Consider the following 19,764-nt stretch of genomic DNA (forward strand, 5'->3'; position numbering starts at 1 on the left):
CCACCGACTCCCAGAAAAAGTAGCTGCAGGCCTATCTTTTCAACAACCTCATCAAGCTGGAAAATTGTACTTTTTTGTACATATACATATAACCTTTTTCATCTGATATGTAAGAAAAGGTGTACAAAGATGAATCACTGACCACGGGAACAGAGAACATCTCCTCCTGGTCATCTGTGCTGCGTGTTGGTTACTTTTACTTTCAGTTAGGAATTAAGTAAGGCCAGCAAACAATTCAGACAGTGCATCAGTGTAAAGTACTGCATCATCAAAGTGAAGAGTAAGAAAAAATATATTAGAGCTGCAACAATTAATTGATTAGTTGTCAACTATTAAATTAATTGCCAACTATTTGGCAAGTCATAATTCTCTGATTCCAGCTTCTTAAATGTGAATCTTTTCTGGTTTCTTTCCTCCTCTATGACAGTAAACTGAATATCTTTGAGTTGTGGATAAAACAGGACATTTGAGGGCGTCATCTTGGGCTTTAGGAAACACTGATTGATGTTTTTCGCCTTTTTCTGATATTTTATGGACCAAAAAACTAATCGATCAATCAAAAAAATAATCAAGAGATTAATCAACAACAATGAAAATAATCATTAGTTGCAGCCCTAAAATATATATATTTTGGTAGCTGTGATCTATTTATTTCTATTTGGGAAACCCTAAATCATGTCATTTTCTACACTCAAAAAGCATCAGCATGCATATTTTTTATTTCATTGTTTATTAAAGGGACTATTTGTAACTTTCAGAAATGCTTGTTAACACCTGTGGCCGTGAAATCAACGAAAGTCAGCGTCGGGCTCGCGCTTGCTCGCTCTAAATATACCTGAACGAGCATCGCTCAAAACAGTGAGGCAACACACGTTAGCTAAAACCACAATATCACTCTATATTTCAGCTGCTTGGCAGTAATGTTAGCTGACCAGACAAAGGTCTCTCCATGAACATGATTTAGATCTGATCTTAGTGTTGGCTTTTCCTGCATCAGCGCAGACTGAGGCAGCGGGGCTCTGCAGCGAGTCTTCCTGCTCTCTCCGCCCGCAGCCAGAGAGAGCAGGAAGACACCGGCACCCGGTCGGTAACGAGACAACAACGTAACTCGTTGCAGAGCGCCGTCACTTCACAAGACACGGGAAACCTCTGTTGGTCTGGAGGAGCTGCAGCATTTATTTCTGCCCAAACATTCACTAGATATTCTCAGAGCTAAACTAACTCTTCTGCAGTGTGGAGTGAGCATGCGTTCACGTCTAGAGGTAGAGCGAGCTGAGCGAGAACGCGCGCTCTGTCTGAGTGAAGGCGAGCAGGCAGAGGAGGAGAGACAGCGGCTACACGCGAACGCGCATATGCTAGCGCGCATGTGTCCCGACCTGGTACATTTATACGCTTAAAAAGTTACAAACAGTCCCTTTAAAAAACATTTTCTGTAGGTGACTTAAATCGATGCCAGTATATACAGTTAATTATCAGTAATGGAAATGTGCTAACAGTTTTGTTTTTCTTTTACTTCAACAAACACTGTTAGCTTATTAGCAGATTTTTGGCTGAATTGTATACGGCTCTGCTCTGTACTGTTATTGTCATGCATTGATGATTCCTTCTTTTCTATAGGTGGTGCAGGCTGACAGGTGACCCCCCCACTACCACCACCCGTGAAGAATCTGCTAAACATGATTGAGTGAGTTTGTGAGTGCTTTACAAGAAGTGCTTCATATTGAAGTTTTAAAAAAGCTTTGAAGCTGATTCAGTCGTACTAAAATTTTTGTGAGTTGGAAAAAGGCATTAATTTTTACGGTCTACCAAAGTTTCTTTCTACAGAAATTCAATTCTCCCTCACACACACACACACACACACAAACACACACACACACACACGTACACACACATACACACACACACACACACACACACACACGTACACACACACGTACACACAGAGTCTAAGGTCTTTGTTGCTTATTTCTACAGTCTTTCTGAAAGGAAGCATATCTGCCGGGAGCAGAGGCCAGGGCACACACACAATCACACACACTATCCCAAGTTCCTGAAGAAGTGCTGTGTCAGCAAGGGACTACTGCTTACATTTACACACACACACACACACACACACACACACACACACACACACACACACATACACAGCATCTTGGGCTTTCAGAGCAGCGAGATGGTGTGAACAGGATGATTCAGTCTGTTATTGCTCACTCAGTACGCTTCTTTCTCTCCGTCACTGTTCAATTCACCAAACTCAGCATCATCGGTCTTTCATCCAACTGTCATCCTCCTTTTGCAGCATTCAACAAAAATGCCCAGATCAACAAATAATTTTAGTATTTTCGTTTTCAGATGTTTTTTTTGTGTCTAACTGGGGTGAGATTTGTTCACCTGAGTCCAATCAATCATCTCATCTGTTTCTTGGAAAGCATAGATGGCATATTTCCCAAAATGTTGAACTATTTCCGTAAACAATGAACAAAACATGCTTTGTCTCGCTTTGAAGGTGAAATTAAAGGGGAATATGTGGAACATAAGGGTGTGAAAAGTCAAAGGTGTCCCCTGAGTGCATCATTTTATAATCAGGCATTTATCAAGAGGGTATATTCTACTATATAACTCTCTCCTTTCCCAGTATTCATTTCTCTGTTTTCCATCTTTTCCTCCTCACAGCCGCACACATTTATTTTTTACTCCAACATGCATCCTGCGTTCATTCTTCTTCTCCCCTGTCGCTTAATTCTGGTGGCACGAAGACAAAAGCGGTCCGTGTCATCTTTCCAAACGCACGACCAGGATCATGAATGTGAGCCACAAGCTGGCACGTGCACACCCACACAGTCACGCCCACGTGCACGAAACACACAAAAGAGGCAGCGGAGGAGAGGCAAAGGTGGAGAATCTGAGCCCTGAGAGGTGCAGAAAAGAGGAAATAAGAGCAGGAGAGAGAGAATGGCACGCACAGCTTGGCATTTAAACAGAGGATTTCCTCTGTACCTCGTCTTCCCTCCGCTCTCTCTGTTTACATAAGGAGCGACTACTTCACATAGCTCCAATGAGAGTCCAGGAGTGTGTTAGTGTGTGTGTGCTCTCTCCACTAACACTAGACAATAACAGCCATCATTTATATGAAAAATACAAGTTTCACTCTGTATCTTCGCGTGTTTAGTGAAGGTATGAATCTATAACTCTTAAACTTTCCCTGAAGTTGCTTCAAAGTGAACACCTCTTTTGTTTATTTGGCACCAATCAAATATAAGACATAAAGTGATAAAGAAAGTTAAACTGCTTAGACATTTTTGGAGCTACTAAACAATATCTAAGCATCCTCTGTTGTGCTCTGCTGTGATGTCAGCAGACTGTCTTCCTCTGGCGTTTTAGCCAAAAGGTGATGGATGTCTCTGGCCACCTCTCTGCTCTCTCAGGGGGATTTCATAAAACACTTGACACTATCAGAGTCAGCAGGCCTGAGAGAAAAGATAATATTATCTCTTTTTTCTTACCTCTTCTGTCTCCACCTTTTATTAGCTGTCTAGTGTTTTAGACAGCTTGTAAAAAGAAGTTGCTGGTTTGGTTACTTAATTGTCTGCAAAGTGTAGAATTAGCTTCATCGCACAGCGTTAAAAACAAGAATAAGACAAAATAATGAAGACAAACATCAAGAACGTAGCACCAATAAAATACATAGTTTCAAAAGACTAATGAAGAGTATGCCTTATAGTTAAATATGGGGCTATGTTACTCTGCCTGTTTTTTATCAAAACTTAATTCTCCGAGCAGTCAAGTTCAATTAAAGTTACTATAATACCAGACTGAAAAGCTGTGTTTCACTACCCTCTGTGGTAAAAAGTCTGTTTCACCACACCCATTGATGATACTGGGTGTGGTCAGTGTTCATCAGCTGGTTGCATACTCTGCCATTTGGTGCTGAGTAGTCACCAGTGGGTTTTTAGAGCTTTTTGACTGAAAATAGCTGTCTGCTGCTGGAAACAAGGTTGATTGAAACTAATGTTGCAGGCCATAAAAACAACACAGTGAGCTGAAAGACGCTCTGTAGAGCTGAGGGGAACCCAGGACTCAACAATACATTGTTGGGCTAGTAAATCTAAAAACTCACTTGCCTGATCGCACATCGTTTTTCCCAGAGCTGATAATGGAAGTAGCTGAGGAGCGAGCCATCTCGCTTCCTTCTCATCTCAGTTGAGAGTTGCACATGCACAGTACCGATCGGGCCCTCCCGAGAAAACGGCCGCGAGTAAAAACAAAGTTTATGGGCTGAAGCGCAAGCGAGCATTTTAATTATCCTGGAACAGAGTTTAGTTAGGTGGCGTTAGAGGATGCGGGAGAAACTTCCTACTATGTATTGCGCAGTTTGCCACAAATTTGAGAGCAAATCGGATCCAATTTTTCAAAAGCACATCAAGTTTCTGTTCACTCACATGGTTGAGCTCACTCACAGTAAACGAGTCCATATCTGCGGAGAAGGAGGGGTACTCTCATACCATTAGTGGGTAACACTTCATTTTACAGGTCCGCAAATTTCATGGTAATTAGGTGATAATTAGCAAGTAACCTATTTGAAATTTCTTTGGAATTACTGCCAAATTACCCCAATATTTACCTCAAAATGTATCAAAAATGACTTTATTATAAATTTGCTGACCTGTAAAATGAAGAGTTACCCTTCATTGATATGCAAGAATGTTTGTTGCTTCACATCTATGACACACTGTATCCTTGTTCTGATTCATTTACCTAAATAAAGGTTAAACTTGACGAATAGCTTTAGTCTTGTCCGCTGATAAATAAAACTATTTGTATCGGGGCAAGCAAAAATTTACATCGGGCAAGTAGATTTCTAAAAACAAAAACGTTGAACTCTGGAACTGCAGTTCTAGGTGATAAATCTGTGTGGGTTTGTCAGTACAAGTGACCCCCTTCACATTACAGATAGTCATTTGATATTGTTAATATAAAAAACATTGATTAGCACATCTTTAGTTGAATAAAGTCTCGAGTCCACAGCTCCGGTATTTAGCCATATTTTGGCAAAACTATGATTGTTGTCAACACTGATGCTCTAAAACTCTGCCAGCCTCCCTGTTATGTTTAGAGACGACAAAATCACAATTGTTAAGAACACAGTAAGCATTTCAATTGACAGCAGAGAAGAGGATTATGCTCTGGGTGTGGTTCGAGACGTTTCTATTAGATGTTTTACTGTTTTACTGCAGTGAAAATTGGTCACCATTGGAATGCAACTGACTGAAGTTAAGATAACCACAGTTACTTAATCTCAGTCTGTGGCTAAACAAACATTGTTCAACTACATTTTGATGACATTTTGAGCTGAGTATACCTTTAAAGTTAAACAAGTACAGTGCAAACCGTATGGAGTTTAGCTACTGCATATAGAATTGATGGGAAAGTGTGTTTGTGGAAAACAAAGCTAATAATAGTTCTCCAATACCTGCAGACCACAGCACTTGGAGGAGTCTCGAGGGACTGCTGCTCAGATCGAGGGTTCCTCCTGATGCGTGTGTGTGTGTGTGTGTGTGTGTGTGTGTGTGTGTGTGTGTGTGTGTGTGTGTGTGTTGGGGAGGGGTGGTGGTGGTCGGTGTGCTGCAGGGTCAGAATGCTGGCGAGGTACTTTCACAGAGTTTCAGAGACGCACTGATCAATAAGTGCTTTAAATAGGGACACAAATACCTGCTCACAGCATTAATCTCAATAGCTGGATCCTATTTAAGAAGAAAGCATTTTGCTGAATAGATTGGCTGGAAGGCAACCACACAGAGGTACAGTAAGTGGTTGGAGAGGCCCAAACGCCACTCAATGCCTTCCCCGGTGTTAATTAGCAATTGCTCAGGAGGGTGAAACCAGACCACAAACACACACGCACGCACGCACGCACGCACGCACGCACGCACGCACGCACGCACGCACGCACGCACACACACACACACACACACACACACACACACACACACACACACACACACACACACACACACACACACACACACACACACACACACACACACATAAAGTTGTATTGAGGTTTATCCACACAAAGGCCCAAGTTTTGGTTCATTTAGTTTTAGTTTCTGCAGAAAGTAAACTAGTGTGGTCGCCCATGCACAGTAACAAAGGAGACACAAGTCAGACATGCTGCCATGACAATAAGTAACAAACACACAAACTAACACTTATTCCAAGAGGATATTAGTGTATCTCAGGAGTTACATCATTTATAAAACAAATAAAAGAAAAAACAGGACCAATTAAAGAGACAATAAATGTGAAATTAAAAACATAAAATGATGTAAAGAACCGGCAAGTATCACGTTATTCAAAGGTTTCAATGTTGTAGGCACAAAAGACCTATTAAATGTTTTTACGGAGTGTCGTTGCATCTGTAAGCAGTCACTCAACACAACTAAAAACTCAAAACAAGGGATGACCATCTAACTTCAGTATGGTTTGAACTCTCCTCCAAACCCTTTTCTAATGAATCAGAAGTCAAACCAATAACAGGACAAGCCATTTTAATAAACTTGCTAATTCTTATCATTGGCTATAACGCTATTACCCTAATTTACAGCATAATGCAAATCCCTGGCCACAAAACACAGTTTTATTAGGCAAAGACAAATGATGTCCTGCCGACAGGGACGTCCGTTCTCATTCCCAGGGCGTTAAACACCGACACTTTGCTGTGGCCGTCGGAGTGTGATACCGTCGCACAAGGCACCCTTTAGCATCTGTATGAGATTCACCAGGCTTTCCATTAACTAAAATGTAAACCCATCAGTCGCAACAATAAACACTCAAAGAAAGTGCACCGGGAGTGTGGTGTATTTAAAAGGTCGAGAAGACACCCCGAGCGGGTGGGGGTAGGGAGTGGAGGGGTCCAACAAACACAAGGCTTTCATCCAGGAGACCGCTGTTTGTATCCCCTGTGGTTAGTTTCACTTTCATGTTAAAATCAGCTGTTCGTTCATGTCCCGTGGTCATAACGTTGTCTCATTTTCACTTTACAAATGTAGCAGTTGTAAGCTCAAGTTGTTTTTTCCTAAACCTAACTAAGTAGTTTTGTTGCCAAAACCTAAAGTGCAGCCAAGGGGCATGACAAAGCGGCAGTATGTGACGAGTTAGAATGAGAACGTGTTGGGACTTCAGATCAGAAAACGCTTTTATGTGTCGCTTTAGGGTGTGGACAAACAATGTCCTTTAATTATGTTATTGTAATAACTTTGACGATCCTCTGAGTTGTTATGCTCTGATGCGCCACAATCAGGTCAAATGTTTATTTTGTCCAATACTTTGATTTATAACCAAATATCTGCAGAACTAGCAAATCTTAGCATGCTAGCCTGCTAAATTAAAGGAACAGTGTGTAACATTTCAGGGGATCTATTTAGAGAAATGGAATATAAAATTCAGATTTATGTTGTATGTTTTCGTACAATCACCTGAAACTAAGAGTCGTTGTGTTTTCATTAGCTTAGAATGAGCCCTTCATATCTACATAGGGATCGGGTCCTCTTCACGGAGTCTGTCATGTTGCTCCGCCATGTTTCTACAGTAGCCCAGAACGGACAAACCAAACACTGGCTCTAGAGAGAGCCTTTCACGTTTTTACGTTACCTGAAAGCCGTTCTCCATTCTCAATTGTGAAACTGCGGTAACGTGAGCCGCAGAGTGCAAAACCGTGGTACCACCCGCCTCCGTCTGACTTCCGTTGCTCTTAAAGTAGTGTTATTATGGTAAGGATGGCTGCTGAGCGAGGTGAATGGTGTTACCACGGTGTACCACTGTACACTGTTCCTTTGAGATGGTGAAATGGTAAATGGACTTGCATATATACAGTGCTTTTCTAGTCTTCTGACCACTCAAAGCGCTGTACACTATATGTCAGTATTCACCAATTCATACACTGATGGCAGAGGCTGCTAAGGTGCCAACTTTGCCCATCAGGATCTAATCTAAATACTCATTCACACATTGCTTCGGGATCAATTGTCATGCTCAATGACACATCGAAATGTGACCCGGAGCAGCCGGGGATCGAACCACCGACCTTCTGACTGCTCTACCCTCTGAGCCACAGCCGCCCAACATAGTAAACATTATCTGCTGCTATGTCTTGCTAAAAACACTGCATTAGCATGTTTTGACCAGGTACATTTCACATCAATATGATCTTCCAGTTATTATTTTTGGTTAATTGAATCGGTGAAGCTTCCACCTTTTTATGAAGGTCAATAATCAGCTTCACTTTATCACCTATCTAGGGGCCAAAAATCAGGAGTGTGTTGGCCTACACTAACTAAACTCCGCGTGTGTGTGTGTGTGTGTGTGAGTGTGTGCAGCCTCCAGGGGATTTGTGTGCATGCCTTTGGGGCGTGTGTAGTGGACAGCTTGTGGCTGGATTGATAGAGTGACGTCAGCACGTCGCTACCTCTCCCGAGGGCAGGATTAGTCTGGAGCAGCAGAGGCAGCAGCGCTCCGGTAATCTCCCGGTAATCAATGGGGCACGTTCGGAACCGCCGGTACCGAGTGATACCGAGAGGCCCACCTGAGACTGCTGACATTTGACTCCTGCATTTGAGGCATGATGGGTCGCCTCCAAACCAACGCGCCTCGGACAGGTACGTGAACGCAGCAGGTAAGCTGTGGAGACGCATCAGGGTGAACTCTACTCAGGAGGATTTACCTTGGCAAGGTGTTCACAGGCTGCACACACAGTCTGTCAACAACTGCTGCTGTTTTATTTTTACTGCTCGTGTCTGCTCGTGTGTGTGAGATTATGGGGCTATTTGTTGACAACTTTACAGACAGTCCTGTGCAACATTTTTGTGAAAAGACTTAAAGGTTCTAGATTCTAGATTCTAGATTCAACATTCTAGAATCAAGATTCAGCATTCTAGAATCAAGATTCAACAGTCTAGATTCAAGATGTTTATTGTCAAGCCGGTTATACAGATACAAACGTGTGAAATACTTTTTGCTGGGAAGCTCCATTAAAATAATAAGTTATATTACATTTACATTACAATTATAAAAGGAAATACTTCCAAGTTTAACTGATGGTGGTAAATGTTTTTTTCACAATTTAATATATAATATAGTATTAAACTTGTGTTTGGTTTCACACACGTAAACACACAGGTTCATTCAGTGATGGAGGATCGTGAACCCACTTGAACTTGGTTCATCTGTTGTTGACTGGCCTACAAAGGTTAGGTTTATGACAGATTAGAGAAGACATCATAGCTGAATGACAGACTGATAGCTGTACATGTAAGCAGGTCTATCTACCTATCTATCTATCTATCTATCTATCTGATTGTAATCTCCATTATTTGGCATCTATCTATCTGATTTTGCTGAATTTACAGACAAAAAACAAACATTAAAGGTCCCATATTGTAAAAAGTGCAATTTTCAGGTCTTTTACGTTATAAAGCAGATTTAAGTCCTAAATAAATACTGTTAAACTATCAAAACGCTCAATATACGGAGAAATACACACAGCCCGTATTCAGAAATTGCGCGTTTGAAACAAGCCGTTAGGATTTCTGTCCATTGGTGATGTCACGAATATAAAATATTTTTAGACCATTAAACAGTTTTAAACGTAAACATTCTAAATGTGACCCAGTTTATTTCCTGTTTCAGTGTACTTAAATAACATCAGCTGACAGGAAGTAAACATGGACCCAAACTGTTGCCTAGCAACGCAATTCCGGTGAACTGCACTAAAACGGAGTGTTTCAGACAGAGGGTAAATACAGGCATATTCAGGCAGACTGTATGAGGAAAATAAAGTTTTTTTTTTAACATTACAGCATGTAAACATGTTCTTGTAGAAACACAAAATACAAGTATGAAACTGAAAATGAGCATCATATGGGACCTTTAACAAAATACATAATTAGAAATAAAACTCAAAATCAGTGCTGATTTCAAGTAATTGTTTATTTTTTTTGATTTTGGGATGGAAGAACAGTCTCCAAACACTTGGGGGTAATGTAAGTAGTGTTTGTTTCATAATGATAAAAGCGTATTTTCGGCACCACACTGTATATGCCATGCTACTGCAGAAAAGCATCTCGATCGACCGCTGGTAGACAGACAGGTGGTGTTCAACGTGTAGAGGCGTGGCAGTTTTACGCACAAGACCCAATTAAGCTTAATTGTTTTCAATTGCAATTAATCTATAACCTTAGATCTTTTCCCATTTCGCTCTTTCAAGTACAGATAATGAGGAGACGAGAGGAAGGACATTGCTTGTCATGATCATAAAGGCGACCTATAGCCTGTATATACCTCTCGGGGCATTTATGGTTTGGTTGTCACCTACTTGGCACCTGCCTCTGAAGAACCAGATAGCACTCATTAGGCACCGAGTCTATAAAGGGCTGATGGTTACTAAAAACCCGCAGGCCAGTTTGTATCCACCGTGTTACTTTTACCACTACCGGTTTTTACTGTAACTTCTCTGTAGCCTATTTATACAGATGCGTGTGAGTCAAAGGTCCAATAACCACTGGCGCACTTTACACTTTACTTTACACTATACATCCTACCACTTTATAGACTGCACATATGTACATACTACATTTATTTATTGACGGACTGTACTCACTATGTTCACCCATTCACTCTGTATCTTTTATATCTATTATTGTTTTTATAATTTTTGTATACCTTTGCCTCTCCTGTGTTTCACTCTGTTTGCTGATGTTGCTGCTTTGACACCTGAATTTCCCTCCGGGGATTAATAAAGGTTCATCTTATCTTATCTTATCTTATCTTATCTTATCTTATCTTAAAGATCAGTGCGCTGAGATGAGAAGTTTATTTATTACAGTGGGTTATTATCCAAATAAATGCGTTTTTTTCAGCTTAGTGTGTGTGTGTGTGTGTGTGTGTGTGTGTGTGTGTGTGTGTGTGAGAAAGAGTCTGCACATGAAAACGGCAGCAAATGCTCAGTGAATAGCGACAAAAGAAGACAAAAGAAAGTTTTGGTTCTGCACCACTTGGGTCGAACAGTGCAGGTATTTGGCTGTGTGTGTTTGTGTTTGTGTTTGTGTTTGTGTGTGTGTTTGAGTGTGTGTGTGTGTGTGTGTGTGTGTGTGTGTGTGTGTGTGTGTGTGTGTGTGTGTGTGTTTGCGTGTGTGTGTCTGTGTGTGTGTGTGTGTGTGTGTGTGTGTGTGTGTGTGTGTGTGTGTGTGTGTGTGTTTGTGTGTGTGTGTGCGATGACTCGGGTTGAGAGAGACAGTACCGGACACGAGAGAGAGAGAGAGAGAGAGAGAGAGAGAGAGAGAGAGAGAGAGAGAGAGAGAGATTGCTCTAGGAGTGAGAGACAGTCAGTGCTGGTTGAGAAATCTGCGAGGCGGATGTTTCTTGTGAGCAGCAGACACACACATCTGTGCGTCTTTGCGCTCAGAGATCATCCACTCCTCATTACATCAACGTCTTTCTCTCGTTTTCTCTCCACAGCAGCCTCACCTGCTTTGCCACAGCGGAGGACAGCGGAGCTCCTCAGCGGACACTTTGCTGACAGACAGACACCTCAGAGTACTTTCACCATGGAGGAGAGCCGGCCAGAGTAACTTCTTCCAGCAGCAGCAGCCTCCTCTACAGTATATCCACAACCAGCCTGTCAGAGAGGAGAGAGCGCTTCATTCACAATGACCCGTTAGATTCCTGCAGCCGGTGCTTTCTCTGGAGAGCAGATTGACCATCTCCTAACAGCAGGAGGAGACGAGCAGAGAGGCCTTTTATATTGGTTTTCTTTCTTCAGTCTTCAGATGGACCGAGTGCCCTCGGCTCTGGCCGCTAAGATGCGCTGGATCACGCTGCTGCTCGCCGGCTTGACTTTCTGGGGCAAAGTGACTATTTGTAACTGTTTCGACTACGAGGAGCCAGACTATGATTACTATGAAGAGGAGAGAGCGGAGACCATTGACTACAAAGACCCGTGCAAAGCCGGTGAGTCCTGCATTTTTACTCAGTTTCAGTTTGTAATCATAAAAAATAACATGAGAATTAGCTGTTTTTTACGCGTCTGGTCGTCTGGTGATCCAACATCTGGAGCGCGCTGGCTCTGAGGTGGCACGTGTAATAAGTGTGTATGAGATGACAGTGTGTGTGCATGTGTGTGCATCCATGTGTATGTGTGCATGTATGTGTGCACACTGTTCCAGATGCCCCCTTTTCCTCACGATTCATAATATATTCGGTTATGATCCCTCCGGTGGTGCCACGTGCAGCCCGTGTCCTCCTCAAATACACGCGCACACATACATTCAGTGCGCGCATCACCTGTAGGCAGGATGATTTTGGTCGTGGTTGTTGTGAGTGAAGTGTTGGTGCTGCATATAGAAATGGACATTGCTGTGCATGTGCATCCAAGTGCGTGTCCGTGTGTGTTTGCGCGTGCGTCCAGATGTTAAATCAACCATCAAGGAAGATGAGAAACAGCTGGACTCAACTGTACCAAAACACGCGCTGATGCACGCTCACTCTCTCTATCTCTCTTTCACACACACACACACACACGCGTGCGCACACTCAACTGTGATAAAATGTGTGTTGGACCTTTAATGAGTCTGGGAGCTGCTGTGGAACAACAGTGAAACCAGGTTTGGTCTCATATTATAGACTGTATGTGTGTGTATATAATGAAAGAAAGAGCATTTATACAAATAGATCATTAATTCATTTCTCTATTGTGTCAACTGATTTAAAGCATGGTTTATACATTAGAAATGTAAGTTTTTCCTCAATATGTTATAGGTCTTTTATAGGTGTGTTTATGTGTGTCATGTGTGGTGTCTTTTGATGCTCCACCCAAATGAACTCATGTTGTCGACGCAAAGCTGGATATTCACTTAAGATTTTATGCAGTCCCTGTTTTAAACTAAGCTTTCCCTTCTGTCTTTTACTACATTGTCTTGTACGAGCAGCCCATCTACTTATAGTAGTCTTCATTATTCAGACATTTGTATTAAATATGATACCTGAGTTTCAGTAATGATACCAATACGGTACTTTTTTTCCAAATATTATTGATCACTACCTTTACATCCTTTTTCATTTAATAAAATATGCTACAATACACTATGTCATACAACTTGGCCTAAAAACATAGTTTATAATTACAAATAAGTGTTTTGATTTCCAGATGTAGGAAATATATGATGAAAGAATAAGTAAACAAGACAAAAATCCTCAACAAGCAGGTATGGAGGCTCACTCTCCAGCCCTAAATCTGCCTTCATCTTGCACTTACAGTATAGTTCTTGTGTGTTAGGTGTACAGACGTGTGTCAGAGTTGCAACAATTAATCGATTAGTTGTCAACTATTAAATTAATCGCCAACTATTTTGATAATTGATTATAAGTTTAAGTAATTTTTCCATTCCAGCTTCTTAAATGTGAATATTTTCTGGTTTCTTTGAGTTATGGACAAAACAAGACATTTGAGGACGTCATCTTGGGCTTTGGGTAACACTGATTGACATTTTTCACCATTTTCTGAAATTTTATAGACCAAAAAAGTAAATAGATCAATCAAGAAAATAATCAACAGATTAATCGACAATGAAAATAATCGTTAGTTGCAGCCCGACAATGTTTTTTAAATAGTAATAACACTCTGTATACCATCACCATTGTCCAGACCATTTAGGAAGCTCATTGACCAGTAAGGATTATTGTTGCCGTCCTGCAGTACCAGCATCATTACTACAGAGCAGGTGGAGGAATCTGAACCTCTCCGCTCCTGTTGCAGGGGAGATGTTGCTGTGTTGCATCTTGTTTAGGTTTCACCCATCTGATTGTGTGTGTACCTGCAGATGTGTTTGTTTACACGTATATGTACATATGAGTTTTAATGGAATTTTTGAGGCCTTAATGTTGTCTGTGATGACACGTTGGACTGATAAGAACTCCACCCAGAAATCTGAGCGTCCAAACGCTGACCAACACACATTCCTCACATACCAGATACACAAACCTGACAACCCTGGACACTGGGCAGTGTGTGTGTGTGTGTGTGTGTGTGTGTGTGTGTGTTTTTATGTGCATGTTACACTGATCTCTGTGTGGGTGATTTTATGTTGATACTGCAATCCCATGACTTTGTGGTTTTTAGTTATGCTGAGACCTGCCATGTGTGTGTGTGTTTGGATTGAAGCCCGGCAGGTTACAGGGAGACAGTCAGTCTACATGAGTTTGAGTAACTGAGCGACTCTTGTAGGTTAAAATAACTGGGTGAGAAAACACAGGCAGTGTTTTTATTTGCTGGAAATATCGGTGTACATAAAGAATGTATTCATCCTTACATGCTTAGATTTCTCACAGCACACATGAATATCCCGTTTCCCCTAAACTTCTCCATAATTGATACCTGTTTGTTTCTTCCTATAAAATCATGTGTACATGTTTTACCAAACCTTTAATTTTTTATGTTATTTTTCAGGCATTGTTTGCCTTCATTAGATAACAGCAGAGAGCAACTAATAACGCAGGGAAAGTGAGGTTAGGGGGGTAAGATGCGGCAAAGGTCCCTGTCTGGGAACATCATATTCACATACGTTGGCCTCGCTTCATTCGTGCTAATTCATGCCAGACTGCTGGAGTGCAGTCCTTGTTTCTACAAGGAAGAAGAAGCAGACAGTAGTTACCGCACGGGAGCAAAGCAATTTAGTGCTGTGGATTGGGCTGACAGCAAAACGTATTTTAGCCACCTAAAAAAAAGTCAATGTCCATTTAAATGTACACTATATTTAGAATATTTTCACTACTGTATCTTGCTGTAAGACAGCCCTTTCCGATCGGGAACTGCACTGAAAGTGAAACTTATCTATGCTTTCCTCAAAGCCAGCAGATCAGTTTACACAAACAGTATAGATACGTTTCACTTTCAGTTCAGATCCCCATCGGAAAAATATTCTAAATATAGCATACACTAACTGATATGGATTTTTTTTAGGTGGGCCTTTCTTTTTGGTGGCTAAAATATGTTTCGCTGCCGGCCCCGTCCACAGCAGTACATTGCTTTGCCATAGACGCAGTTTGAACTTTATGGTTGGGGGTTCACAAAAAAAAAATCTAGAGGGAATGTAATGTGTACAACACAGAGAGGCACATTGTGTCCTAAGTGGATGCGACATGAGTGAGCGTCAGCGACAAAATCAGTTTGATTGCATTGTTTTCTACTTCAATATCCCAACTGGCCGCTGCGCAACGCAGCCCTGCGCAGTGTTTGGAGCTGAACTTTTTCCCTGTTTCTATTTATTCCTGTAGTTTGCTTTGAAAGTGCAGCAAGGAAGAGGAACGGCTCATTTATGAAGTTGGAATGAGGAGTTAACTGTACGATACCTCCTCATTTCATTACAAACACCTAAATAAGGTGGCAGCTGGCTGGAGGGAAATCGCCTGAAAGTAATTTTCAGTAAATGTCACAATATTAAAAGAGTGTTTTCTGATTAAAAAGTACAAACGTCGGAAGATAGCAAGTACTACTCACCCATCTTTTAAGCGTCTCCAGTCTAATCTAGAGTGCATAGCTGATATGTACGTGGTTTGTTTACATGACGTAATGTAGTGCTTGCTGTTAGTACACTGTGTCTCTTTCTCTGCAGCCGAGTTCTCAGCCATCGTTATGGTTGTTGTTGAATTATTCCTCGTTCAGCTTGACCTAACATTACATGTCATTTTTAATTAATGAAAGTGACATTGTGTGACTCCCGTCATTCGGTGCATTCAGACAGGCAGACAGCCGAAGAAGTGCTGCATTTATACATATATAAATCAAAGTGTATCTTCTCTACATCTCAAAAATCTAAATACATACACAGATATGCACACACAAAGTGAGCACCAGTCAGAGTCTACACATGTGCATGCATGCACATAAATCACAAGTTTACAGTGTCTTTTTTGCATATTCATCCATAAATTGAAAAAATAATTAACAGATTAATCGATAATGAAGACAATGGTTAGCTGCATCTCTAGTGTGGACCCATTTTGTTGTCAGTGTGTAAAGAGTTGGTGGCTGTGTGTTTCTGCTCGTAAGAAGTGGAAGCGCGGCTCATTCCAGGCCTGACCCTGTGGCATTGGTCTGAGTGGTTGGTATTCCGCCTCCTGTTTTTGCTGGGAAAACACAAGGGGAATATTTGGCTGTCTGCTTATCTCCTCCGAGTCCCGCGCTGGTAGACAGGAGAACACACACTTCCAGGCCTTTGTGAAGTGATTTCCCTACGCGAACACACACATGCACACTGACGCACACACTCGATACACACACACGCAGAGCTCCCTCCATTCACCCGCGCTTATCTCTTCCTGGTTGTCTGCATCCTGCTACTCAGCTGGAGATGACACACACACGCGCACGCACACACACACTCGTATGGACGCGCACGAGCTCTTACGCTCACTCAAGAGTCATTCATGCTTCCTTCCAAATCACTGTTCTCATAAAATGCTCACACAAACGGAGTGAAAGCTAAACAAACCACGATGTCCGAGTGAAGCTGCGGGTCATTGCTTCAGGAGTGACCCAAGAGACTAACGGCCTGTTCTTCAAATACAATAGTGGTGTATCACAGGAGTGTGCAACGGTTTAGTACAATACATAATGTACATGTTCTCACGGGCGTACATCTCTGATGTTACAGTACAGGAATTACAATAAGAGCTCAAGCTGCAACAAAGGTGGAAACAAAACAAAAGTAAAAGCCAAATTGCATTATGATTTCACAGAAAACTTTAAAATGGAGAATATTGGTTTTGTTTTCTTCATTTTGCACAATCTGCCATTAGAAGCAACAGCAATGATGGAGCTTAACTGCAATGGTTTCCCCAAATCCCGGAGTGAGGATTTATTCTTTTCTCGTCTCCACGAGGGGATCAGAGGGCCGAGTCAGGTAAAAGACGGTGATTTAGTGTCGATTTAGTGTCGAGTTTATGAGCACTTAAGTAACATGAATAGTTGCATCACCGTTTCCATGTGGAGCTTGAACCAGGACTTTCCACTTGAGGGACGATCTCCACTCTGCTGCCTACATGAAGTGGTTCATGTTGGCTGCTGAGCGGACTGGGTTTAGATGCAGTGCTCATGTTATACATGATATCACTGCTGTCTTTTTTTTTTTTTTACAGGTGTACATGTTGGTAATTAAGTTGATTCCAGTAACTCACAGAGTTACGTAAGAGTGATTTCTATCCAAACGTTTTCAGTGTAGTCGCTGTTCTTCCATTGGAGTTGCTCCAACCTTTTGTAGGGTCTGGGGCGCTCCACTCTGAGCACGTTTCAAAGTCACTGTCATGTTGGGTCATTATAGTTTGATAAATACATGAATGCCTTTGGTTGTTTGTGTGTCAGAAAACTTTGTACTGCACCATCTTTAGTTTGTGCAAACTGTGTAAAAGTATGTTGTAAAAGATTGATTGCAAAGGGATTTGTTTCTTTTTTTGAATTGCTGCTCTGTGTTTATTCACCACAAACAGCCAATTTAATGCCGTTAGCTAGCTAGCAGGGCGGATGTGGCTCAGAGGTAGAGCAATCGAAAGGTCGGCAGTTCGATCCCCCCGGTCCACATGTTGAAGTGTCCTGGGGCAAGATACTTAACCCCAAATTGCTCCCGAAGGCTGTGCCATCGGTGTGAATGAGTATTTAGATTAGATCCTGATGGGCAGGTTGGCACCTTGCGTGACAGCCTCTGCCATCAGTGTGTGAATGTGTGTGTGAATGTGTGTGTGAATGGGTAAATGCTGACATGTAGTGTAAAGCGCTTTGAGTGGTCGAAAGGCTAGAAAGGCGCTATATAAATGCAAGTCCATAACATATGCACTGACTTTGTGTGTGGGATGTGAGTGTGTTATAGGTCTTCATGATACAAAACAGATATGCATGATATAAACTGCAGAAAGAAAAAAGAAACCTGATCCAAAAAGGACCAGAGGACAGTTAGTACTGGTCCAAATGGCAGTCTACCTGAACGCACCCAAATAGAGAGACATACGCAGTGCTTGGAGTGGACCGGTACTCACCGGTACACAGTACCAGCACTTCTACATTTTATACTGTGGCGTTCCGTGACTTTTTCTTGTGCACACAAGCTCCCGGTACTCTTTTCTGCCCTCTCCATATCAGGCTCTCTGGGCGATTCATAATGAATTAATTAGAATTAATAATATGACACAGTGCCAACATTTTTGCTGTATGAATATCAAAACAATGTGGAGAGCATCTGGATGAGCCGACGCACGGCAAGGGGGAAGTGGTGGTGAGAACGAGGGTGCTGTAATTTATCAATACAATATTCAAATCCTTTTTGTAAAACAATTAACAGTTTTTAGGCTATTTGTGAACAAATATAATGAAACATTTAAAAGCTGTATGGGTTATAGCGGCTTCGTAGTGGGCCAATCACATGTCCCATTAAATCAAACAACGCTTGCGGTGATTGGCTGCGAGCAAAACCATACAAATAGTATTTTTTTTCTAGATCTGGGTACAAAAAGGATCGAATGCAGGTATCATTTGACTGGAGAAGATTAAATACTACTTGGTACTGGTTTATTTCGGTCGAGTCCGATCTCAAAACTTACCAGGAACTCCTTTTCCAGACCCTCTCTGTCTCTGTACATTCATGAAGTCGCATGTAACCACAGGATTAAATGCAAATTGTGAATAATTTTCAACTTGCATGAACACATCTTTGTCTCAGCTCAAGCTGCCAAGAGTGAATCTGTGTCTGTTTACATCGACGTATGTCTTTCAAGTGACGATAAGCTTGCACTGCCTCAAAAATGTGCTTTGAATTCAACTTAAGTCCAAAAAGGAAATCAAAAGTCCATTTAGATTCTGCAATATACGATTGTATGTATTTTATTATGCGTTTTTTTGGCTGTGATCTGGTGTCCATTCACAAAAGTTAATGGCTGTGGGACATATTGCCTATGGGCTACAGATAATTTTACAACTGAAAAGCAACTGAAGGAAAGCTGTGACAAAACAACACTTAACCAGTATTTCGTTCTTTTCTGTATTCCGGTGGCTTTTTATTGACAGCGGGTGTTCACATAGCTGTTCTTATACAAGTTTAACAAACACTCATGTATTCTGTGAGTGCATCAGGTGTATCTTAAACAGCTGAATGTGTGTGTGTGTGCCCATGCCCATGTATACTGTATGTGTGCTTTTGAGTTTTTCAGTCAGAGAGTGAAGCCCACCATGTCGTGACAGTGAGCTGCAGCTACTGTTCACCCCTTCCCCCATTCCTCAGTAGGAAGGAAACTAGAGCAATGTGTGTGTTTGACACTGAGGCTGCGTTGTGTGTGTGTGTGGGTGTGAGCAAGAGGACGGGCGGTCTCACTCATATTATATTGAACAGGATTTTCCCGAGCAGAGTGCTCCTGCCACTGAGCTTCCGAAGTCTTCTTCAGGATTCCCGCCTCAGCACAAACTCGCCGAGAGCCGACTGTTTGTTTTGGAGCGTCATTGTTCCGGAGCTGCAGAAGCCATGAGTCAGCTCCGCCGTCACTTCGCCCACCTGCCACGCATTGCTCAATTATTAAATGTCTGGCTGCTTTTATGTCACCTAGCTTTTCCTGATGGTATTTATAGAAGCAAAATCATTCGCATACACACATGATTGGCTGAGGAAAAGCCGCCTTGTCCTTACAGTCAAACTCTTATTTTCTCACATGTCTCGGATATTGTAGGAATCCAGC

The 19,764-nt window shown here is 41.8% G+C and overlaps 1 protein-coding gene across 3 annotated transcripts in view; it reads left to right on the forward strand.

The window, feature by feature from the left end:
- The first annotated feature begins 7,914 nt into the window (after positions 1 to 7,914).
- Positions 7,915 to 19,764, forward strand: part of tll1 (tolloid-like 1) — a 59,545-nt gene continuing 47,695 nt past the window's right edge. The window contains exons 1-2 of one of the 3 annotated variants that reach the window (XM_074629512.1): positions 7,915 to 8,654; positions 11,512 to 12,003. In XM_074629512.1, the coding sequence (XP_074485613.1) occupies positions 11,823 to 12,003 (181 nt within the window). In that variant the 5' untranslated portion in view covers positions 7,915 to 8,654; positions 11,512 to 11,822. The remainder of the gene's footprint in view (positions 8,655 to 11,511; positions 12,004 to 19,764) is intronic. The other 2 variants (XM_074629511.1, XM_074629510.1) reach the window with 2 other exon arrangements.

This window comes from Sebastes fasciatus, chromosome 3, assembly GCF_043250625.1.
Source record: "Sebastes fasciatus isolate fSebFas1 chromosome 3, fSebFas1.pri, whole genome shotgun sequence".
In the NCBI taxonomy this organism is placed as follows: domain Eukaryota; kingdom Metazoa; phylum Chordata; class Actinopteri; order Perciformes; family Sebastidae; genus Sebastes; species Sebastes fasciatus.